Source organism: Numida meleagris, chromosome 3 (assembly GCF_002078875.1).
Source record: "Numida meleagris isolate 19003 breed g44 Domestic line chromosome 3, NumMel1.0, whole genome shotgun sequence".
Classification (NCBI taxonomy): Eukaryota; Metazoa; Chordata; class Aves; order Galliformes; family Numididae; genus Numida; species Numida meleagris.
This window is the reverse complement of record NC_034411.1, coordinates 16,923,749-16,949,395: the sequence shown is the minus strand read 5'-3', so window position 1 is coordinate 16,949,395 and position 25,647 is coordinate 16,923,749. Positions and strand designations below refer to the sequence as shown.

Genomic DNA, 25,647 nt, shown 5'->3' with positions numbered 1-25,647 from the left:
AAAGCTGTAAGGGGAGAAAAAAAGGCAGGAGCAGAGACTCCCCTGTGCCAGTGCAAGGCATACAGCACCAAGAGTGACCTGGGTTTGAGCAGGATGAGCCAGACTGGTCTTGTCCGCTTTCTTCTCACAGTTACATTGTGTCTTTCTCAATGAGCATTCAGTTCTGATTCCTTCCGGCCCAGGAGGGACAGGCCACAGCCTGAACCTCAGCTGTAAGGAGCAAAGCAGACGATTTATCTGTGCACCACTGGCTCCTGGGGCAGAAAGTGTTTGAACTGGTGTCTGCCTGAGGAGGAAAAGCATTAACCTTGTTGTCCCTCTAGCTGGACCCACATATGCTCCCCCAGCCTGGGAGGAACTTATACTGTGGGGACCAAGATGGTGGAGGGCAGGCAGCACCAACCTCACCGACCCATCATGCCCAAATACCACAAGCACAGTATTCATGTTTCGTGAGACACACAGCGTATGTCCCTGGTGAGTCACCCTAGCTGGCTTTGCAGTGAAGGTCAGCAGGGTGGGAGCTGGGTCCAAGACAGAGAAGGGTCCAGAGGGTTCTACAGTGCAAGAGGGTTCTTGCAGGCAGAGGCTGTGGGTGAAGCCCTGCTGCACCGTGGGTTTCCTCAGACATCCCCCAGCCAGCCATCTTCAGCACAGGCAGCGGATGCTGCGATATCACGAGCATGCTGTCTTGCTGCTTTTGTACTGTACAAGCTGTAGCAGACACAAAGCCTGTCGAGTTCTCATGTTATTCTTCCCACCGGAGCAGCAGCACAGCCCCTGAGGAAAGGCAGAACACCTTACATGCATGACAGCAGCTTGTTTCAGCATTAACATTTATGCTTCACTGAAAAAAAAATTAAAAGGAGCAGTGCAGTTTTCAAGCCACACAAAACGTCCCTGCCAGCTGACATTAGACATTGCCCTGTCTAATCCTTCCACGTTTTTATCCAAACCAAGGCTGCTCTTCTATTTTCTTTTAAAATCTTTGAGAAGTTGCAACTTCGTCCTGCTGCTGAGGTCTCATTTCTTTACCTTTTTTTTTTTTTTCCTTTGCATTTCACAAACTCCTACAAATAGCGTCTGACACTTGGCCTCTCAGGGCAGTCTCCTAATTGCTGGTGTAAGTAGAAAGCCAACTTCCCAATCCACATCCCATCAGAGGTGATAACCAAAGCAGCTCCTCTGGCCTGGCTGGGAACAGCTGGAGGCTGGGAAAGGGGAACCCAGCGCAAACAGACAGAGAGTCAAGAGCTTTCCGAGTCATTGTGTGACCCTGTGAGACTCTGAGATTTTTAAAGAACCATCTAATAATCTCAACATCTAGTTTTTGCCATAAATTTAATGTGAAATGAAAAGCCAACCACATCCTGGGATACATCAAAAGAAGCGCAGCCAGCATGGTGAGGGAAGTGATCCTGCCCCTCTGCTCTGTGCTGTGAGACCCTACCTGAAGTACTGCATCCAGATGTGGGGTCCTCAGTACAGGAGAGACACGGACCTGTAGTGTGTTGAGGACAGCCACAAAAACGATCCAAGGGATGGAACACTTCCCCTGTGAGGACAGGCTGAGAGAGCTGGGCTGTTCAACCTGGAGAAGGCTCTGGAGAGACCTGAGAGAGTGGCCTTTCAGTATCTACAGGGGAGGGATGTAAGAAAGAAGGGGACAGACTCTTTAGCAAGGTCTGTTGTGATAGGACTAGCGGGAATGCTTTTAAACTAAAAGAGGGGAGATTTAGATTAGAGATAAGGAAGGAGATTTTTACAGTCAGGGTGGTGAGTCACTGGCAGGTGGTTGCCCAGAGAGGTGGTGGATGCCCCATACCTGGAGACATCCAAGGTCAGGCTGGATGGAGCTCTGAACGCCCTGACTGAGCTGTAGGTGTCCCTGTTCACTATAGAGGATTTAGACTAGATGGCCTTTAAGGGTTCCTTCCAACTCAAACGATTCTGTGATTCTATGACCTTGTAATGGATACAGCATCATCTATAACCACCAGAAACCTAATGCTGCCTTCTGGGAGCTGTGCAATAGCTCACAAACTGCAGCAGACATTCCACCAGTCGACTGGTGCCTGATAAGCACCTCTCTGCTCTCCAGACCTCGCAGGCAGCTCTCTGAGGAGCTTCTTGCTCCCCCGTGGACTCCACCAGAAGGCAGGCAGGGTTTATGATCACACTTTTTTCCCCGAGAGCTGAGGGCTCCACCAGCACTGCATGGAATAGGACACATCCTCCTGTTAGTACACTGCCACCTACAGCAGCAAGCCTAGAAGCTGGCGTACTCACAAAAACAAAGACGTAGCTGCATGTTCTGTGCATCCTTTCTGCCAGTCCTGTCACAGTGGTGTTTGTGCCAGAACCAGCAAAGTGGCTTTTTAGGAACTCATTTGTCTGTGTTGCAGAGGAAAGTAGGAAAGGAGCCTTTTGACTGAAGGCAGCCAGCTGTTCTTGGGTCTGCTCTTGCAAACTTCCACAAGTTATTTTTCTGTACTTCAGCTTTGGAAATCAAGATAATCAGCCCTAAATCTTACAGCACTCTTGTGACTATGAACTCCAGGACTTCTTACACTGCTATGAGATCCCAGGATGGAAAACATTCATGGAAGTCAAAAACATTAAGTTGAGTGTTATTACATGATATTAAATTTCTCTACAGCTTTTTCTTCTGGGCTGAGGGGGATGAAAACACTAGTTTTCACAACAAGGTGTCACTCACATCACAGAAAAAAATCCAGAATAAATAGCAATGAATGCTCCTGTTTGGCACCACTGGGTCATCCAAAATGCTGCTTATGCTCTGACAGGCAGGCCAAAGCCTCACTAAAAAGCAGCACAGAAGGAAGCTCCATGTTGTAATTCGGAACTTCCCAGCCAGAAGTAAATTAATACCAAAAACGTCTATTTCACATGGGTAATCACCTGCCCTGCTTCCTACTTTCTTGTGTATGATAAACATTAAACTTTCTGTGAAATAAAAAAAAAACTTCCTCAGGTTTGTGTCACTGCTTTCTCAAATTCTGCTATCAGCCAATAATTGAGAACTACAAGAGAAGCACAAGACTCTTCTTGATGTTTAGGAAGAAAAAGAATGAAGTAAACGACTCCTTCGAATTCTGTAAGGCACACCTCTTGTTGGGGAAATGTTTGCACGGGTATTCTGAAGCTGTTCTTCCCATATGAAATGGTCAATATCACTAAGCTGGCCTATCTGTTGCGGCCCACGCTCTTCCTGCCATATTATAGCGGAGCTTTAGTGCATTCACACAGAGGAGAGCCCTCCTAACGTATTGTGAAGAGCAGTAAGCACACTGAGGGCATGCCAGCCCAGTGGGACTGCTGCTGAGATGTAACCTGTGTTGAGGTGACCCCCCCCAGCTACCCTCTATTCCCATTCTCTAATAAAACATACTCAGTAAACCAAACCTTTCCACGCGAGATCCACTTATCCTGTCACAAGCCCCACACGATGCGATTTGCAGACTCTTCATGTCTCTTTTGCTTTTTAATTTCCAAGACCCTGATAGATTAAAACATCATAAAGTATCGGACATCAACTTACCTGCCGTATATATTATTTTTAATTATCTACTGCATGTAAATCACTGCTCATCCAATACAACAGATTATTCCAGCAATAAGCTGCAAAACGGGTCACACGTGTAGGGAAACAGAAGTTTAAACACACTTCAGCCTCAGGTATCATGATCTATGTTTTCAGAACACTATGTCAAGTAGATCCATGAGTGCTGGATTTGCGTGTGATGGTATAATTACCACCAGCACAAATATCTATCTTTTTCATAATTCCTTGGGATACTAATGAAATTATTTCATGAATGCTACAGAACTTCAGGAGGATCAGTTGAAAGACCCAACAGGATACTGAAGACTTGCATGGAGAATCTTGTACTTCTACGGAATGTTTTATTTCGATGCACCACATAAGCTTACAATTAGTGAGCAGACTCAAATCCATCTTACAGTTGAAAAACAAATACAGGAAGTGCTTTTGACTTGCCTATCAGATGCTGCATTATAAATTAATCCTGCACTTCCCAGTTCACACGCCTTTCCTCAGTACGACCCAGCACCATCTCCTACAAGCTGGAATGAATGCAGAACAGAAGCCCTGGCTGCTGGGTGCACTAAGGATGCTGGCTCCCACCTGGGCTGTCCCAAGCCCGCAGCGACACCTGGAGGAACACCAGGGCTGCTCACTCAGGAACTTCAGGTGGATACACCTCCAGAGCCAGAAATCCTCAGTCTCCGTTTTCTAACCAAGTACCTCAGAAAAAAAAAAAAAAAAAATCAAGAGAAGACCTCTGGTTTAGTCAAATGCCAGGGACTGTGTTGAGAGGATCAGGTGTGACCAGAAGCAACCATCTCTCTCCAGCCTTAACTTTCTCCAGCATTGCGGCAAGTCACAGAACAGGCTGCATGGGTGACTGAGTACAAATTGCCAGATTAATCAGCATTTTGGGGCAGCTGCATAAAAACAATTGTATTAACAGCTTACCGGTACAGTTTGTCAAAAATACAGCTTAAGCCTTAACACTCTTCTCAATCCAAAGCTAACATCCATATATAAACAAAACAATTTCTGAGAAGAAACATTACATGATTGCAAAGTGGTCACTGCTAACTGAAATGGTAGATAAGCATTGCTCACATTTGAGACATGAAACGCCACACGAGTGAACTGGTTTCCTAGTATTTGAAACCCGTTTCCTGCTAGTACTGCAATTCAAAACTTCACTTGAGCCAAACTTCACACAGACAGACTGCTAGCAGGATGTCGGAAAAGGAGAGAAGTCCTTTATTTGGTCAAGTCTCTCCAAGGAAATCTGATAGGTAGAGAGATCATGAACATAATACTCTCAGCATATGGTGGCAAAATCTGAAGTCCAAGGCACCAAAGCAAAGCTTCTCAAATGGAAGAAGTGGCAGCTGCACCTGCAGTCACAAAAGCATGCTACCGTTCCAACAAGAGCCTTTACCACCTCACAGGATAATTCCCAACTCTGAGGTTACAGACTGTTCTGGGATAAAGCACCACCAGTGCAGATACTCAAGCCCTTGGGCAACTACTCCATTGCTTTTGCCATTGGAAAAAGAGTTAACACTCATCCTAAATTTCCCATTTAAGTTCAGATAACACTCTGTAACTTACTAACCTTCAGCAACAAGCAAATGTACTTTTTTTTTTTTTAACTTCTTAACAATGTAATTCTTCTTTCCCCTTGGTCATACTTTTAAAGAGCAAAATACATTTCTTTACATAACTTCTTATAAAAGAAATATTTTTACCAATAAATTATTGCTGCCTGACATCTCACTAATTCACAGAACAGTATTTATTTAGACTGACCTCATCCATATGAAGATCATCTTTTCATATAAAGAAATTTCAGCTTTTAAGCCTAAATCACAAGTTTGATGTGTGTCTTTTAACTGTGCTAACTGGAATATATATTAAAGGAGATTCAATACAAAGCTAAGAAAGGATTGATATTCCTTTTTAAGTAGGTGATGATGGTGCTGTACGTTCATTCTCTGAAAAACACGCAGGTTCTTTCTTCCCATCTGCACGGAATTTGTTCTGTTACATTACAATTTGTTATAACTGTTCGTAAAGCTTATCAAAAGGCAGTGTTTCACTCCTTTAATATTGAACACATAACTAACTCACTATTTAACAGCTTTCTCTGTGTTATGTTAACTGAACTTCATTAAAGTAAAAACAAAAAATTATCGAGAGATGCCAAAGACTTTTTCTCTATGGCAGGACAGAATGGCAGCAGAATAAGGAAAAATTAAAAGTACACAGACACAAAGTAATTTAAGATTTCCCTTTTTTCCCTTTAGAAGGCTTTGCAAATAAGGAAGGATCAATCTGGTCTCTGGACAGACCTCTCACTGAGAAAAGCCTCGCTGCTCTTTCCTGTAAAGTGCCTCCACATTTCAGTCCTAACACCATCAACTGCATCTTCAGCTTATCTAACCCCAGCGCCTCCATTTCAGCAGCAGAGCTGAATGCAAGTAGGTCGATTGGTTCCACATCCTGCAAAGAGAAAAACATCCCATATAACAATCATCATTTTTTTCCTGAAGGGGGGGGAAGAGAACAAGCACAGACAAAATGCTTGATTTCACAGAAGGCCTTAAATTAGGATTACCCAGTAAATTAGTTCAAAACTTTGAGATAAAGTTGAGCAATATCCCCATATATACCTCTGTTGGATATTCGCATTATTAGTGATGTCTGTGCTATTCAGGACAAGCACTACTGCATCACATGCAAGCAAACTGAGGCTAGCTAGCAGCAGGGCCATAGTAACACAAATCATAGCAGTGCTAACACACTCAAGAGCACAGCAAATGCCCAGCTGGAGTTCCTACCCAGTGTGCAGCTGTGCTGCTACAACTCCACCCCTTGCAGTGTCTCTGAGCTGGTAAGAGGCTCACTCCAACAAGTCCAGACAAGCTGCAGATGGGCTTAAGTTTGGGATGTACACAGCCCCCAGGATTGAAGCACTGGTTATTTTAAATGCTATGAATATGGCTGAATTTTTAAAGTTACTCCAGTAGAATTAACACATTTAAAATAGAATAATGAAAAAATAGCAACGGTACTTAATTCATTTCTTCTGCAGACAAAACAGATGGCATGGTTTTTATCCCCAGGGAAATTAAGTACTCCCAAGAAAAATGTATTAAAAACAACAGCCCACCATGACACCTAGAAGTTCAGCAGCTTAAACTTGGCTTCTAGCATCGTGGCAAAGCTGTCAGACCCTTCTCAACAACATGCAGAATACAATCAGTACACCCATAGCAACAGCAGGAAGGGGCCACCAGCAGCAAGTGGTCAGAGCTTTGCCCACAGAAGAATACAGACAAGGACTGGACATCTCAAAAGCTGGAATTTCCTAACACCCGAAACACTAACACCCAAAAAAGGACACAAAAGCCCACCTTGTTCAGTATTTAGAGCTCTTATTAGTCATAGGGTAGGTATAACGCTGGAGGTATCAAGACCACTCACTCACAAGCTCAACAAAAGCCATTAGTGCTAGCAGAATTAGAATCTGTCCTGCTGAGCATACAAAGAAAAAAAGCCTGGCTGTCATATTATTCTAGTTCTACTTTAAAAATAATAATAAAAAAATCCATCAAGGTCTATTATAAAAGTATTTCCACCTGCAATAACAATCTGCCACAGCACTGGTGGAGTTTCCTGTTCTAAGAATAGACCATTTCAAATACTAAGCTAAAGGTAAACAGTGGAGAATGGTAAACATCCAGTTCAAAGCTTCCCTGTTTTAATGGTACAATAGATGATAAAGTTCTAACTTATCAGATTACAGCCTTGGCCTTTTTTCCATTTAACTGTACTAATTTTTCACTCATTAGAATTCAGCCACTGACAACAGCAACTGATGGGAGACTTTCTGCTCCTGTTGAATAAAGAAAGAAAACTCAAGCAACCTCTTCTAGTCTGAAAAAAATACATTTTTCAGTTTGATATCTAGAATAAGCCTGGATTCATTTCATGCTCCTGTCTATTGCCAGAGAAAGAATCTCATGGTCAGCGCTGCTCCTGATCGGACACCAACTCCAATTGCCAGCAGGGTTAGTGGCATGGTAACAATACAGAAGAGCTTCTATCCTTGATATACTAGATGATCTGGTTTAAAATCTTTCTTCCATCATCCTTTGCAAGTTCAGGTGAAGCTTAACACGTTAATCCTAACTCTCTAGTACAGGAGCCACTGCTTTTTGACTTTTAATGGTCAAATAAAAACTGAAGTTTGCATCAGTTTGGGAATTAAACTCAAGTATTTTATAAATAAAATACTATGAAATATTAATCAGCTGATTGGTTTAGGGTACATTACATTATAAATAAGATTAGTCAAGTTGGCAACTGTTTGCTAATGTCTCAAGAAGTATTGGTAAGAGTCTTTCATCCCACAGAAGGGTTTTATTCTCCTTCCCCTGCCAACCACAACAAAGAATTCTGGATCCTGAGTGTATCTGTTTATGTGGAAGGAGAAAACAAACAACAACAAAAACCACAAGGGAAACACAGATCTTGGGAAAAACAGCACTGCATGACCAAGGGCAACTGCATCTTACTAGAAACTCTACGCTATTAAAAATCTTCATCTTAAAAAGTTTTGCCCTGACCCACTCTACTTAGGATCTCTCAAGACTGCTACTTTACTACAATTCACCTTTCAACACATGGAGTTAATGGGGACCAGAAAAGAGACCGCCAACCAAGAGCCTCTTTTTGCTGCAGCTGCCATTAACTTGCACATTCCCTTCACCTAAGTAGTATAATGCACCATCTTCAGCTGAGCTTTTTTCCTTCTTTTAACCTTGGGATTTTTGTTCTGAATCAAACTCTCAAGAGTCTATTAAATTCTTAGAAAGACTGATTCTAATTCAAGCACTTACATCTAATGCATTAAATTCAGATGATACATATCCTCTCCCCCTCTTCTCTTTGTGGATCACAGAAAAAAAAAAGCGATCAAGTACAAGCAACTGAAGAAAAATATACTACATTTTGCACCACTTCATACTTACTGTGCTCGGTAACTGATTTGTCTCCTGGGCCTTAGAAGAAACATTTTGTTGCTCCTCTTCTTTTGGAGTCTGAGTTACTTCATTCTTTTCTTGGGCTTCTTCCTCCAGAGGTGGCTTTGTCACTTCACGGCTTCCATCAGCTGGAACTTCTGTTTGCCCACCCGCGTGGGTCTCCCCCTGCAGATCTATTCCAGTAACTTCTGGTTGCTGCGATGCCTTCTCCTCAGTAGCACTGGCAGCTGGACTATGCTCTACCGAATCCACAGAGCTGCTTGAACATTCACTGGCATTTCCAGCATTTTCATCATGTCTGCTTCCTGATGGACAGCTTCCATCAGATGTCTGAGGGGAATCATCTTCACTGCCATCACCAGAATCTGAACTGTCGGTATCATCCAACCCTTCCAACCCCAGCCTGGCACAAGCAGTACATTACAAATATTTAGATACATTCTGCCTTTTTTTTTCCTTTTGCATTCCCAATACAAGAGTGTTGCCTACTGCTACTAGAAACACTGCTGCAATCATTAAGATTTCTCTTTCACGTTGCACGAAGTGAAAAATGACATAAAATAAAAAACACCATTTTTTTTTCCAAGTTGGTTGTTTCTTTAAAATTTGTTTTAAATTGATTATTAAAAAAGGACAGTGAGGAGTAGTAGTATATAACTATATTAAAAAAAGGGGAGGGGGGGGGGAAGGATTCCTGTTACCTACAGTTCTCCAATTTAATCACTTCAATTTAGTCATTGCTATTTAAGTCTACATTAAGATGAGATGTTGTTTACTTGCATGTACCTAAACTTACACTGTGCTCAAACCTTTTTGGAATCTTAATACTTACCAAAAACATCTCTTTTTTCCATATTTTGTTCCTTTCTTTCCAGATTCACCTGTACGCTTCCGACTATTGCCACTTTCTGGTGACACTACTTTGCTAGACGAGGCCTGCAATCCTAAAAAGAAAAGTAGAAGTCTGCCTCACTCATACACAACTCACATCTGCTTTAAATTCTATTTATCGTTTAATTTCAGACGCAGCCCACAACGCTAACTGGAAGTAGTCACTATTAGTACATATTTACGGAAATTCAAAGATTCAGCAATCTCAGAGGCAACAAAAACTTTCTTACATTGCTTTACTATGACAGAGTTAATCTTGTCTTCCTGACATGAGCTCTTAAGTTTCTACATCCCATTCAGCCTCAAGTTTCATTATCAATCTGCCAGTAAGGGAACAACTAGTGGGTAAACAACATAACTACAAAGAATAGTAGATGAAACAAGATATTTCATAGATGAAGCATCACTTCTATCTTTGTTATGCTGCTCAATGCAATTTAAGAAAAGCAGTAGACAAAGAGGAAGAATGAATTCAACAAATTTCACTGGAATTTAGAATGTAATTCAATTGAAAGAGCTACTGTTAGCAGTTTTTTTTCTTTAATTTCCATACTGAACTGAGGTTGTAGAAGTTTTTAGTTTGCTTTAATTTTTGAGGAGACAAAGTGAGGCTAAACTGTGATACCTTTAAGGACTGAATCTTCTAGCCGCTCAGCCATTTCGTGACACTGCTGCTGGTAGTCTGGGTTTGTAAAAAAGTGCTTTGGCTCTGCAAGTTTCCGCTGCAGCCTTTCCAAGCGCCTTTGCTCTTTCTCCGCTTCCCGTTCTGCTTGCTGCTTCACCCATTCAGCCATCCTGCAGATTACAGATCCATGAAAACGAGAGCATTTCCAACGTTTAATGTAATACTAGTTTATTACTTTGCAATTATTGATGCTTTTACCACTTGCTAGGATAGCAGACAACAAGAAAAGAAGAACAAAACCACCTATGAGAATTACAGAAGGACGATACAGAAAGTCTGCTAAAGCAGAGTTCATTCTGGAAGCCACAAACAGCAGTATGGTCACCTCTCCCCAGTACCATGATCTTGCAGCTTCAAATAGAACAACTGTGAGACTTTCAGATGGGAAATCTAAGAGGTGTGGATCAGTCTTCTCTCAGAACTTTGCAGTACCATCACCTCTATTTTCCAAAAATATAATTATGCCAAAAGATACTGCTGGCTTCCTGTTCTGAGTGTCTCTGCATGAGCAGCAGGGTTGGGCCAGGTGACCTCCAGAGGTCCCTTCCAACCACAGTCATTCTGTGATTGATTGTTTATCTGTGCCTACAGTTTCACTTTTGGTCCTTTCAGTATTCAAAATAAATACTGCTGTAACAGTCTGTCATGTGACCTCTTTCGTTAATAGCAAACTCTGTCATCGATTTATTTTATAATGCTAGCTTCTAAGAAAATGCCTCACGCTTTCTCATGGTTGACATCACGAAGCCTCCTCCCGCTGAGGTCCCGGCAAGCCTCTCTATTGGTTGTTTTTTCAATCTGAGCACCGAGTGCTCGCAGCATAGATCCAAATCCTGCAAAAAAAAAAAAGTAATCAACAATTAGATAAACAGAAACGAACCGAGATGAGTTAGTACATGACAGAATTGCCTATGGGAAAATAATGCAGTGATTCAGCACTTCTCTTTCCCTTAATACTACTGAAATACAGGGTAAGTTGAAAATTACAACAGCACGATGTTTTAACAATAAATGAAAAAAAAAAAGCATCCAACATTTAGGAGTCATGCCATTTCTGCGCTCCTATTATCAGACCAGACAGACTCCAAAGTTACCAGGACTGCTGCAGCATTCCTAGCATGAGAGCCTATTCCTGGACTCTCACAGCAAAAACATTTGCAGTCTTCACCACCACCAACTCAAAATTTGTCAGTCCTTCCCAATTTAGCCAGAATATACTTCTCCCCTATGTCCCTATAGCTTCCATTAAACTTAAACCTCCTTTTAAAAAAATGAAACAAAAAAACCCTCTTTTTAAAGAGATAGTCATAGCCATGCCATCGAGCTGATCGTGATTATGCTGCAGAGCTTCTTCAGACAAGCTTTGATGGTTGGACACAACATTTTTAGTGATCTTTTCCGACCTTAGTGATTCTATACACTCCTCAGCCACTATTCACAGGCAAGTCTGCTATCTTCTCTCACTCAGTCCCACCTTATGCTGCCTGAATTTTGAGAAAATCACTTAGCTGCCTCAAAGAGACACTATGTGGACTAAAATCAATATAATTTTAAGCAGTCTGAAAGAACCAAGCACTGTTTTTCAAGTAGAAGCTGAATATCCTCTAATGCCCCTAAAGAACCTTTAAGGTATGTTACAAATATTAACCACTCTAGATAGCCTACCGTATTATGAAGCAGAAAGAAGTATCGTGTTTGGCTACTAAAACCAGATTATGTAGCTCATTAACCACATGCTATAGCATTTCACATGCTGAAGAATGAGAACCTAGCTGCTACACTCAGCCAGGACATGCTCCCCGAAATCAACAGCAACAAGCTCATTCACTAAGGCGGCAGGTGATGAATCAGGTCTGATAACAGAACGCTCAGTTCCTGGAAGCCTGCACGATCTGCAATCGGTAACAGAGCTCACCTCCTTTCCCCCCGCACAGCCGCGGTTCCAGGCTGTACACCGCGCCATCCTGCAGCACGTCTTCGCCAGCCGCCAGCCGCCCGTTACACTTCACGTACAAACTTTCTTCGGGAACATTCTAAAACAAACAAACAAACAAACAAAAAAAACCCCACAACAATCCGTCACGCGACAGACCGAAAAACGAAACACCCAACCGAAGCCCACCATTAGGGAACATCGCAGAGAGGGAGGCCGGCCTACGAAACGGGAAGGGCCGGACGCGGAGCCCGGCGCCGCCCGCGGGGCCAGAGCCCCGTCCCGCCGCCACTCACCAGCTCCCGAGCGCAGTCCCGCAGCAGGCCGCGCACCGAGCCGCCGCCGGGGGGCAGCGCCCGCAGCCGCACCCGCGAGCCCAGAGGCTCCCGGACCAGCAGCGCCATCTTGGCCCACAACCGCCAGCGGCCGCCCCGCACGCCCGTGACGTCAGCGGCGCGCGGTCAGGTGACGCGCGGGGGCGGGAAGCGTCGGCTGGCGCGAGGCGATAAGGGGCGGGCGTTGCCTCAGCCTGAGCCTGCTCGGGATTGTGCTGCGCTGCTCGCGCCTTTGGAACGGGCTGCTAGCGACAATTGGCTGCTTGTATTTAATAGGCACTGTAAAAGGCTTCTTAGGGGGCTTGGATTCCGTATTTAAATTGCTAGAAGCTCAAGCATCACCTAAGGCAACCTGTGTTACACGCTATCCTTCAGGGTCGATCTGATGTCTCAGTCCCTTTAGAGGCCCAGTTTATCACTTTCAAGGCCGTCCCAAACCCTGGCTTACAGCAGTCAGTTTGTGAGTCTGGTTGCTGCGGTGTAGTAATGAGACACCCCTGTGTGGGGTAGAGTCACAGGATGGTTTGGGTTGGAAGGGACCTCAAAGCCCACCCAGCCACACCCCAAGCTGTGGGCAGGGCTGCCCCCCCCCCCCTGTAAAACTGTTCCACGTTTTCCTATCACTATCTGACTGTGTAAAAAAAGTTTCCTCTTGTCTACAAGCTCCCTTCGAGCACTGGAAGGCCGCAATGAGGTGTCTGCAGAGCCTTCTCCAGGCTGAACAAGCCCCGCTCCCTCAGCCTTTCTTCATACGAGAGGTGCTCCAGCCCTCTGAGCATCTTTGTTGCCTCCTCTGGATCCACTCTGAAAGCTCCATATCTTTCGTATGCTGGAGGCCCCGCAGGAACATGGTGGTTTTTTTCATGGAGAGGCTCTGAGTGTGGCTCACCTCTGCGGAGCTCACCATGCAGAGGACGCGTCCAGCCTTCCTGCGCAGGAAGCAATCCTGAAGGTTAGAAGGAAGTGTGTACTTCTGCCTCTCAAGGAAGGGATCTGTGCAATGGCATGACAGAGACTCAGGCAAGTGGCTTTGGTCTCCTCCACATCCACTGCACAGCCACCTAACAAGAGCACTTTTGAAGACATTGTGCTGCCTCCTGCCTCTTGTTGCCAACACCACTGAAAATTTTGTTGGGCTAGGTGGCCTCATACCCCCATGTCACTGTTAGTATGGGATTGGTCACATTCTCTCCCCAGCAGAAGCCATGAGCTGTGTTGGGAGGCTGGCTGCGACATGTTCTGGCAGAGTGCAGTGCTCCTGCTTCTCTAGCGTGGTGCTGGGAGCTGGGACTTTTCTCTAGGTGCAGCTGGCACAGATCTAGCCTGAGATCAAAGCCACTGGGGCTGGATCACAGGTAAAATGTTTTCAAGGTAAGAGACGTCCTCTTAGTTTCACATATCGGTGGAACCATGAATCACTCAGGAATGTAAAGCCCAAACCCAAATGTGGAAAATCAGAAATGCCTGTGACCTGAGCTGTATAGCTGAGAGATGATGGCTACAGCTAGCAGTGAGGCAGGGAGCTGAGTGCTGGCTGTGCAGGCAGCAGGTGGACCACCGAGGGAAGCTGTAGATTCAGCACGCCTGCCCCATCCCTCCCTGGAGGGGTGGGTGGGGAGGACCAGCTCCTTGGGGCCACCCCAGGTGCCTGGGCAGGTGCCAGGCTGGCAGCTTATCTGGCACTGGGCAGCAGTGTAATCTGCCTGCTCCAGCCCTGGCCCGGTGGCTCCCAGCCACCCTCATGTTTTGGAAGTGAGATGGGTGCATGTATTGGAGCCTGGGGGTTGCATAACGCCTTCGGTACCTACTGCGCTTCAATGAGATGAAACTCATGTCTGAGCTACTCGGCTGTTCTGGAAGGCTCGGTGCCATGTCTGTCCCGCTGTGTTTTTGCTCAGGGGAGCAAGGTGCTCCTCAGCTGGCTCAGCATGAGCACAGGCTGTGCGGAAATGTAGCTCTTCTACCAGGCAGTCTGAAGAATGTGTGCGAAAAAAAAGAAAGCTGAGAAACTGGGAAGCGGAGAGATGATGTGACCAGCAATCATGGACTTCACGTAAACAAATAAGTAATTAATTAAGGTAATCTCCCATGGTCTTGTCTTGACCAACTAACAAGTCAAACTTGGCCAATTGTTGGTACACTGTTTTCATTTTAGCTGCAATGTTTTCACTAAGTGTTTTCACCCAGACCAGACAGTCCCTCATGTCTTACTTCCTAGAGCAAGTGGTACTGCTGAATTATACGCTGTGTTGCTGCAGTGCAAACCTGATGTCTGTGTAACCAGGAAGAGTTGTGGTTATTTTGTCCCGGATTGGGCCCCAATTCAGCCTGCATTGTATTGCAAGTCACCTGATGCTGCTTGATCATTTATAATCATGTACTTTATCTTTGGAATGCCATCAAATATGGAATTCTGCTAGATTTGGGGTATTTTTGTTCATACACAATATCAGATTAAAATGTAATAGGCAACACATGAGTTATGCTCACATATGATGGATGAATAACTGTTTTCTTAGGTTTGTACGATTTCAGTTTGCATTCTGAGGGCATGATTCATTCCCTCCTCTGAAACTTGGGCTATGGGCACTGAGGGTGTGGAGCTTGCCAGTTAAGGCCAAAGAATAGATGGAGTTGTCCAGGAAAGAGTCGGGCCACAGGATTGTCCAGAAGATGTGCTTGAATTGGTGTAATTCACAGGTCATTTGATCTATGTCTTTTCTGAATATTTTGTACTACTCTTGTTTCTGTGCTGATGAATTCCTGGTCCTAGTAAGCATTGACTGAATTACAGTTTCCCTGTGATGGCAGCTCCTTGCAGGGAAAAGAGCACCACAAAAGAGGTGCCACTGCAGGCTTTGAGAAGGGCTGTCTCCATTGCAGTGAACAGTCATTCATAATTCTGACGCATGGATCTTGCCTGCAGATGCATGCTACTGCTGCAGTGCACCTGTGAAATTGAGAGCTGACAATAGTGGAGTCATCACGACATAAATCAGCACCTTATAGATCACACATTGTCCCTTGCAGGTAATTTGGAGCTGTTAATGTCACACTGCAGTTCTGGATGGCTGTATGTAGGTGACTCGCATGGATCCCTGCACGTCGTCAGGCTACAAGTGACATCTAATAGGTAGAAGAGTGGTTTTCTTTCAGCTTGGTCTGGCAGCAGCACTAGGTGTATAGTCCCTATTCTCATGATTTATGCAATGCCATTTAGCTAGTGCCACATTCACGTCAGTAGAAAGGCTGGTTCAGTGTTCCTGTTTCTCTTGCTCTTGATTACACTTCTACTCCTAGAACTCATCAAAAATCTATTGCTTTGCTCTCCACAAAAGAAATCTAAATAAGTCAGAAAGGCTGTTACTGTAATTTCCAGCTTGAGATATATTTTATTAAAATGTTATCCTCTTGATAAAACAGTGATCAGTCTCTGATTGTGCAGTGGTTTTCAGAGTTAATTAATAAATCATGCCTACCACTTTTCAGTTAGAAAAGATTTTACAGACATAATTAATTAAACCTGACACTATCCTTATGGGATAAGGAAGCACTCCGACTTTTTAAATAGTGGAACTCGGGCAAACTGGTTATACTGCTTTCTCAAGCCGGTGGCGGAACCAAGGCTAGAATTTAAAATTCTGTACTATTTTGGTATCATTTTCAGAGCACTCATTCTTTTCTTGTTTCACTCCTGGTCCTTGCATGTGATGGCTGAGTTACTGACTGTGGTTCTATGGCCTACTACATGCAATGTGTTGGACTATTTTCTGCTTAAAATCTATTACTTCATCTAACATGAAGCAGAGGGATTTTCTTTTTCAGTATCTTGAACCATCAGATGTGTAACCATCAAAATGCTGTTTGTTCTGTTTGTTCGTTCATTCATTCATCCTCATTATTTCCACTAGTATATTGCATTTTAATAGTAGTAGCGGCACTTTACAGTAGCTAATAACGGCCCCAGTCAAGACCAGGATTGCATTATGCAAGACTCTGTGCTGAGAGATCCTCATTGGCCCTTTGCTTCTAATGTGTGCATACAAGATGCCTGCGGTAGGGAAGAGCGCAGAAATGGTTGTTCACCAAAGTACCCAGATTGACAAACATTGAGTCAAAAGTCGCTCTGATAAGAATTCAATGCTTCTCACTTTTAAGTGTATCACTTAAAATACAAAACAGATGTGTATTTTCTTTTTACAATGTTGTAAGTATGCAGAGATGTTAAACTGAAGCCACTTCAAGAATTTGAAAACCTATTTTTTGGGGACTGCTTTTCCATCTGCTAGGCAGTCTGTCATATTCTGTGGTATATGTAGAGACTGCCTCACCTGGCTATATTTTCTTTTACATTTTCATGGTATCCCAAAGTATAAGTTGCAGGTAATATATTTGCAAACCTTAAACACTTTATGCGCTTTCATATTATTTTTGCATGAAGATTGGGACAGTATGAGAAGAAACCTGTGCGTGCATATTCTCAGAACACTAAGTAAGATGCTGTATGACACAAGGGAACATTTTTTACTTCAGACACTGACATCATAGCATTTGACAAAAATGCGATTAACTATAATGAATCTAAGCTGATATTTGCAGGTGCAGCTTCCTGCCAAGTGTCAATAGTCATCTGCTTCAGTTTCTGTGTCATCAGCACAACGGCTGGAGACAGCGTGTTATGATACCTGATACTGGATCGGTAGCAGCTGGGGGAGAACTAGAGACATTACATGACTTATATTACCCTTTATTAGTACAAGGGCGACTGTTAAATCTACTTATTGTCTCTCAGTGAACGCCTACATATCAATCTCCTAATAAGTCTGTGGTGAATAACTATATTTATTCTCCTTATAGACCACAGCTGGTGATGATGCAGATACTTAAACACTGCTGAGATGTAAAAATAGCTGTAAACCTGCTTTTTTTTTTTTGCCATCACAGCACTCTCCTTGCTGTGCATAAACTTTTGTCTCCATCCTATGCAAGGATATGGAAAGTGAGCTTTTTCCGAAGAAACATGTACTGCCCCGCATATATAAATATTGAACTTGAGAAACTAAGGTTTGTTTTTGTTTGGCCATGAGTATCAGCACCATAGTCTGCCTTGCTTGTTTTGTTAATGATAATTTTAAACTTGGCAGCAATAATTCGAGATAAATTGGCTAATTAGACACCCAGGTAATACTGCAGTTGATACTTCCCTGCTAGTCAGATTCTGGGATTTCCTTAACCTTGTGTTTCCTCTTTCTTGCTAGTTTTAGTGTTTAGATTTGGTCTGTTCTGATCAATTTTAACTGAATGCAGCGGGAGAGCAATGAATGGGCTAGTTGTTGCGTACAGTATATTTTAGAGGAAAACAATACCAAAAGTAGGTCTCTGCCTGCGTACTTCTGCTCTCCCTGTAATGAAGCTAAGTGCTTTTAATTATAGCTTGTAGAGACACTGCTGAATTACTTAATCTCTGTTTAAAGTCTGGATCCTGGTTTCTTAATTGGCATCTGAATGTTTGGCAGCTTTGAAAAAAGTCCAAAGCTAAGAGTGAGCAGGATGAAATGTGTACCATGTACACGATGAACGTGTCAGGCCTCTATACTATGTAGTCTTTAAGAAACAGCAACGACTGAACGTTCGCATGCCTTTGCAGTGTGAGCTTCTCGTCCAGTTATGATGGTGTTTGCAATAACTAGAAGCTCCAAAAGCAAAAGAAATTACACTGTTCTTAAAATGAACGGCTGAAGTGGAAAAAAGAAAAAGAGATCAGGTGTCCTCATTTTCTTTTCAACTGAGACGGAAGTTGATTTGGAAATGTTCCTTGCTGAAACTGAAGTTGTATTTCCAGTAGTTGGGAGGAGCTCCCAGATTACATTACCCCACCCACGTCTGGTTGCTTTCGGTTTACCTGGGGAGATTCTGCAAGGAAACTGAAGTAGAAAAGGAGGACAGCAACGAAAGGAAGAGCACAGAGAACCTATCTAAAAAGACAACAATTTAAAGTAGTGCCTCAAACAGGTATGCCCTCGTTTTGAGTTACGTCCAGCAGAGATAATGAGCGGCCAGCAGTCTGCTTCCTGGGCAAGGCACACTGTGGGTATTCATAAATCTCATTTAAAGCAGATCACATCACCAATTTGTTCACCCTTTGATAAAATGATGAGTCAGATCCTTAACTAGTGACCACTGTCAAAGCTCACACTGGCTTCGGGGAGAAATGTCTGAACTGAAGGATCCAGTCTGCAGTGCAGGGAGGCCTCATTCTTTGAATGCTGGGTTTGACGTGGCCTCCTTTAGATCAGCTTGTTATGAGTGCCACGTACATTCAGACAACTTTCTTGTAATAGTAATATTTATCACCTGGTTTAGGGAAAGTTCTGCTATCTTGAAGAGGACCTACAAATGGATAGTGAGGGATGCACATTTTTCTTTTTAGAAGAAACATTTCTGTGGGGGGAAATGCTTTTCTTTGTATTTATACAATAAATTCAAGCTTGGAAAACACTGACTTTATAACATTACAGCCACGGGTAGATTCTTGTTTGCTTGATATTGGAATAGTTTGCCATTTTGTTTATACAACTTTTCACACGCATGCAGTTGAAATTAGCCTGGTGTTTAAGGAATATCACTGTTGTTGTATTCTGGACTCCTCTCATTATTTCTTGTAATCCTTTCCAAAACAGAAGTAATTACCTGTCATCTATGAGAAATTTTCAATACAGAATAGTATGCCCCTTGAGGATCTTTCTTAAGTCATGTGTATGTGAGGCTTAGAAAAATCATGTCCCCGCATGGTTGCTTTTGAATGCTAGTGACATGACAAAGATACAGCTGTGCATTTTTTTTTCCTTCATTTTCCTGTCTAGCTTGGACTCTGGCCTAGAGGTTGATGTCAGAATATGTCAGATGGCTTGATTCTTAAAGTAGCACTGTGAAGAAGTTGTGTCAGTGTGTAAAAGTCACAGCCAGAAAGTCTTGTTGATGGTGTTTGTTGTTGGGGTTTTTGGTTTGTTTGGTTTTTTTTGTTGTTTTTTTTTTGCCCTCCCCCAGCATTGCTCTTTTGTAGCAGGAAATCAAAGGAGCAGTTTCTCAGGAGAAGCCTTGTGCCGCTAGAGCCATGTCTCCATGTCTCAGGTTTGCAGAAACGAGCAAGAGACTGAAGCATGTTCGCTGCACGGTTTGTGCGGGCATCCCCTTACCTGCGCAGGCTCTCCACAAAGTGATCTTGGGGGGTCTCATAACCAAGAATCCTAAATACTGCAGATGTGGCTGATCTTCACAGCCCTCTGAGCCAAATACCAAAATTGGGTAGTGCCCATAGCATACTCGTTCTTCAGCGAGCCAAGAGCCAAGCGAGAAGGGTGCTTTGTGCTTACTGCAGGTGGGAAATGATGGCATCTCCCAGGAATGTTCAGTGTGGGTCAGAGCCAGGCTAAAGGGTGGAACTTCAAGATGTAATGGCATCGACTCCAGTAGCATTGGATAAATTATTACCTCTCTCAGTGGGGGTTTAGCCTGTGTAAGCACAGCCCCTCTGTTGGATGTAGGACACGGTGCCAGCATGGGAGCTGTGCCTGAAAACCTTGTAGCCCAGAGGAAAACAGGCTGGCAACCTTTCCTGCAGCTTTGTTGCTGAGGTTTGTAGCGGTTCTTCTCTGCCTTTGTCTTGAGACCCATGCCCAGCAGTCCGTGCTAAACCCAGCTGATGTTCACCACTTTAGTGGCTAGATTTCGGCTAGTATCATAACATTGCTTGTATGCTTTAAGTATTAGTACCAGGACTTAGCATAACAAAATTGTAGTCAGTCCCCAGAGAACATAAGGCTTGCCAGAAACACACTAAATTTGTGCATTCTCATTTGCCTTCTGCTGCTTGTTTGTTTGTTTGGGTTTTGGAGCTGTTAGGGAATCAAACCTGGCTCTGCAAGCACAACTGCCTGACATTTTCTTCAGCATTCAAAAATAAAAGATGAACTTCTGATGTTATCACTCATCTGCAAGGATTTGGGGCTCATCAGCAACCAGCTAAGACATGGAAGTCAAATAGGAAGAACTGGTGCTGCCTGACAAATTCTTCTCGTACACTAAGGAACACTTGGCCCTGTGAAGGTGCCTTTGCAGTGCCCACAAAGGGAGTGAGACTTGGAAGGCATAGTTTGATCAAAATGAACCCTATACTGCCACAGTGTTGTTCCTTTGCACGCTGCCTTCTGGCTCAAGTCTCAGCCAGAGGGGATATGTGGGCAGAGAGTGTTTGGGAGCCTGAAACGTCTAATTATTGCTCTAGCAGCAGGTATATGGGCATATCTGAAGCATTTTTTAAAGATAGCTTTTAACTGTGGTTCCTGTGTTTGAAAATGCAGTTAAAGGCATATTAGGCCAGATTAAGTGCTCAATACCTGCAAATCCTTTTATTTTCAGCTGGGATCGCAGATACTCAGCAATGTGTAGTAAGGACAAGTTAGTTAGTCCAGAGAGGGCTTGGATGTGAATTGTGTTAGATAAGTTTCTAAGGATTAGGAAACTCTACCGAGCAGCAATAACATCAAGCACTTAGTTTTCGCACCAAGATGCCTCATGAGATGCAAATTTGATAAAAGGAGGAGACATGAACAAAGATGATTTTAAAATGTGACACAGTAAAGTATAGTCTACAAAGTATGTGACTTACTAAGAATGTTGGGAAAATAGGAATCTTTAATTTCTCTAAAAACCCCCAAACTCCACAGCCTCCTAAGACTGAAAGGAACTTAATTAATGTTCTTTGCTGTCACCCTAAAATGTTCTGTATGCCACTCCACCTTCTCATTCCCTTTTCTGCTGTCACTCAGGAGACTAGGCTTCCTAAAGTAGGTTTTGAGATTTGGGAGTACTTGTTAAGAAAGACGGGATATGGCGGAACACCTCACAATGGTGTTAGGATCACATCTCAGAATAATAATTTCATTTCTGGAATCCTTTCTCAGCTGATTCAAGAGATAGGCTCATGAAGCATCAACGCCATTTCAAGACCATCTTGTCTATGAGGTTTTACATGGAAGGAACAGATCTATTTGGAAAGTAACTCATCCACAAAATATTATCACGAAATTATAATACTGGGCATCATACCAGATGTTTTGCTTTGCTATTGGAGCCTGAGAACTACGCTCGGTGTTGTCTGCATTGTATTAAAGCATGGCTGAGTTTCACTCCAGCTGCTATCCCCAGGGCCCTCATGAAGAGGAGATTCATATCTCGTGAGATTACCCCACTGAGCAAAGAAATGGAATAAATAATACTACTCTTTCAGTTCTGTCAAGAATAGTAGCTCACAGAAAGAGCTTTTAAAGGCAGTGTCAGCATGGGCTAGATACGGCACCAGTGTGGAAAAAAAAAGACATCCTTTACAAGAACAGCACTGCAAAATGAGGCCAATGTGAGCCTAATGGGTGGTGGAAAACAGTGAGCCATTTTTTTCTCCTCCCTAATGCAAGCCTGCAGGGGTTTATTTGCCAGCATGTGTGAGTCTTAGGGCAAATCATTTTGATGAAACTCTACTACAACAGGAGCTCAAAATAAATCATTGTAGTAGCAGGGATCTTATTTGGAACCAATTAGAGTTTGTGCAGGTTGTTTCTCCTTGGCAGCTTTAATGAGTCTATCAACACAGAAGTACCGGGACATAAAAGATTTTACAGTAGTCGCCATTAGGATGAAGGCCACCAGGTATCTAGTTCCTTCCGCAGTACTATGCAATGCTTTTAAAAGATGAAAAAGGTTGTTATGATGAGTTAGTCATGTATGAAGAACCAGGAGAGCTAAAATGAGTTGAATAGTTTTGAGGTACTGTAAGTGGAGGAAGAGACGTTCCCCAGGACAATTGCTCTTCCCCATACTGCAGAAGGTCTTGCAAAAGCCTGCTTGAAATCAATGCAAACTAACAGCCAGGTACAGTAAATTCTAAAATCCTGTATTACCATTGCAGACAATAAACTCCCTTCTTATTTGTCATTTCACTCAAGGCTGTAGACATAGTTTAATAGTAAATGTTCACAGCGTACTTCTAAAATACGTGATGATATTTGGTCATGTTTTATTGGAAAATCTCAGGTACTCTGCCATATCACATCATCTCCAGTCTTTGGTGAGTCCAACCACTGCACAGTGATCTGTTGAACACTATTCCCTGTCTCTTGTTGGGATTCTATTTCTGTTTCAGTTAACTGACAGTGTCTGCTTAACTGTATGAACAATAGCGTAGCGCTACTCAGAAAAGGAAGAAGAAAGGTATAAGCTCAGCAAAGCCGTTAAGAAGGGGGAGTTATCTTGGCAAGGAGAGGACCATGACTGTGTAAAAGTGCAGTCCTGTCTTTACTGTTATCATTTTCCTTTATCATCCCATGTATTGTAACGAAAGAGAATGTAATTATCCAGTATTAAGCGTGTGAGTCGGAGAAAGAAACGTAAAATTGAACATAGCTGTTTAAAAAGCTACTTAAGTTTCTGTTGAGGGTTTTTATAGTGTCAGTGTAATTGAAATGCTGTTTTTTTAGGTGAAATATTCAAAGTGCTGTTTCCACCTTAAGATAAGGAACAGTCATATACAAGCTCTTCAAAGCTGGTAAGTAAGAATGGAGGCAATGGTTACAGCTACAATGAACCCTTATGCACCTGAAACTCTTCTTACCTATGCATCAAGCAATTAAACTAATTTTTAACTTCTGGTCTTTAAAAGGTAATGGACTTGATATTTTAAGGGTATTAAATCACTAAGCATATTTTGAAGGCTATTGTAAATAAAACGTGTAACCAAAGAAATTAAAAGGGAATGGAACTTTGGGATGTCATTATAGGGCGCTCTTACAGGTTTCCTATGTAACACGCTTTCCTCTGAAGGAAACTCAGCAGACCAGGGCAAAGGAAGAATTAGCACTGTTTTATGTAATGTTATTTACTCTTTCATGTTCCAAAGGACCTCATTAGAAGGATGATAGATGAGTTCCAGCAGCGTGTGCATGTTATAATAGGCAGTACAAATGAGATTATAATATGAGAATCCTTGATGATACACAGGGAATTAAGAGACGGGAGCCCAGAAATATAGGCAAGCATATACTCAGGGGAATTGAGCACTGGTAAGCCTTTCCAGGAGAGGAACCACAGAGGTGGAGGCTGAATCAAATTCATCAGGCCTCCAAAAGCAGAATCTGGGAGTCCTGAACCACACTGTCTCTGCTGTTGTAGCCTTATTTTCACTCTTTCAGAACTTTGTCCTTGGAATTCCTTTTGGGGAAAAAAAAGAAACTTTGCATTCTCTGCCTCAATGAAACAGTGTAATTAGAAGAAATGGGAAAAAAAAAAGATTGAAAAAAAAAAAAACTACCCAGATTTACTGCTCTTATGGTTATAAGATACTAGAAAAAAAACAGTTTGTCTCCAGAATAGATTGTTCTGAATCACCTGTGCATATGCAATGCTGGAAGCGTGAAAATAGGTGTCTTTACCAGAACAGAAGATTTTACATTTTAAAGAACCCAGGAATTCCAAGATTTTTTTTTTTTTATGTCCACAGATACTTGTTTTTATTTATACAGTGCATCTTTCTTCAGGGATCAATCTTCAGGAAGATAATTCATTACGTGTCTAAATTTAAGAGTATCTATCTACCATTGAAGTCAATGGAGCTTAAGTAGGGGCTTGATAGCGTAAGTGTGCTTAAGAGCTTTCTTTAAATAGCAGGGACATAATGTCAGTATATGTGAACTCTTTTAGAGAACCTGCAAAGGGCAAAATACATGATTGAAAAAAAACCACAATGAAAATAGATGAAGAAAAAAGCAGTGTGTACTGCGATTGTACAGGTTCTTGTTAGTATCTCTGGTAGGTGCAAATCTCTAAGGATAAGCACACTACCCAGATGCTAGGTTTGCCTGTGTGTTATTTGCCTGCAGACTGACAGCGAATGTGGGTAATGCAACTAGTTAGGCCATTATTATACCATGTGTACAGTATATATATTCAGGCCATTATTATCACAGAAGCACAGAACTGTAGGGGCTGGAAGAGGCCTCCAGAGATCATTGAGTCCAACCGCCCTGCAAAGCAGGCTGTGTACAGCAGGTCGCACAGGTAGGCATCCAGGCAGGTCTTGAATATCTCCGGAGAAGAACCCACAGCCTCCCTGTGCAGCCTGTTCCAGCGCTCCGTCACCCTCACTGCGAAGAAGTTCTTATGCTAACTAGTAACAACCCGCTCGCCCTACATGGGTAACGGGAAGGGACCTCTCTCTGTTTGCGGAGTGGGAACTAGGCAGAGCAGTTTGGATTTTTGCTTTGTGCTTTTTGTGGGGGTGGGAAACAAAGATTTCTTCTTTGATCAGAGACTGCTTGGAGTTTGTGTGGTGATATAACAAACCGTGAACATCCTTTAGAGAGAAAATCTTTTTCAAATGTTTCTTAACGACGCCAGATGTTGTTTAAGAACTGCTGTACTCTGAACTCACATCTTCTCCTTCGTACAACCAACCTCAGAAGAGAGCACGCTTCATCTGCCCTGGGGCTGGTAACCTGTGCTGCCGCAGGGGGAAGCGGCTGCCATTGTTTGCGGGCCCCCCGCAGCCGGCGGTGTCACCGGGGATGGAGCCGGCTAAGAGCGTAAGACGCTAGCCGGGGCCGATGCTTTCTGCTGGTGTTGCAGCTGGCTGCGGACCGGCCGAAGGACTTATTGTGAGAAATGCGTGCCTTTCCCTGCGCAGAACCTCCTGAGCAGGGTGAGAGCGAGCTTCCCAAGGAAGCGAAGCGTGGTGTTTTGGAAAACGCGGATAGAGAGCCCAAACGCGTACGGTCTCTGCCCTCAGCGCTGGACGGGGGCTGCGTGCTTCCTGTGGGAGGCGATAACCGCATCTCGCACAACTTCCCATTGCAACGTGCCTCCTCCTGCCCGGCGCCGCTTCGGTCCCCGGCTGCAGCCCGCGCCAGCCGTTTCCCACCCTAATCTCATTTCCTACAGCCGAGGACCGAAGCTCCGCGGCTCTGCCCTCGCCGCGTCCCCGCCGGCGGCCGACGCGGGGGAAGCTGAGGGCAGCCGAGGCGAGGCCACCGAGGAGAAGGGGCGGGCCGGGAGGCGGGCACCCCGCCGCCACGTCACGGAATTCCAGGCGCTCGGCCAATGGCGTCGCGGGGCGGGGGGCAGCGGCAGAGGGCGCCGGGCCGGGC

The 25,647-nt window shown here is 43.6% G+C and overlaps 1 protein-coding gene and 1 long non-coding RNA gene across 3 annotated transcripts in view; one reads left to right on the top strand and one right to left on the bottom strand.

Annotated features, from left to right (window-relative positions):
- The window catches only part of SDE2 (SDE2 telomere maintenance homolog), a 26,915-nt gene continuing 5,178 nt past the window's right edge, over window positions 3,911-25,647 (bottom strand). The window contains exons 1-7 of one of the 2 annotated variants that reach the window (XM_021392591.1): window positions 12,416-12,585; window positions 12,102-12,219; window positions 10,908-11,019; window positions 10,127-10,296; window positions 9,443-9,554; window positions 8,599-9,013; window positions 3,911-6,064 (exon numbers count right to left, since the gene is read on the bottom strand). In XM_021392591.1, the coding sequence (XP_021248266.1) occupies window positions 5,843-6,064; window positions 8,599-9,013; window positions 9,443-9,554; window positions 10,127-10,296; window positions 10,908-11,019; window positions 12,102-12,219; window positions 12,416-12,523 (1,257 nt within the window). In that variant the 5' untranslated portion in view covers window positions 12,524-12,585 and the 3' untranslated portion in view covers window positions 3,911-5,842. Of the gene's footprint in view, window positions 6,065-8,598; window positions 9,014-9,442; window positions 9,555-10,126; window positions 10,297-10,907; window positions 11,020-12,101; window positions 12,220-12,415; window positions 12,586-25,647 lie in introns of those variants that run through there. The other variant, XM_021392592.1, reaches the window with a different exon arrangement.
- LOC110396754 lies at window positions 12,738-25,640 on the top strand. Its single transcript, XR_002437225.1, has 4 exons — window positions 12,738-14,532; window positions 18,102-18,466; window positions 22,987-23,054; window positions 24,006-25,640. It is a non-coding gene; the product is annotated as an uncharacterized LOC110396754 (long non-coding RNA).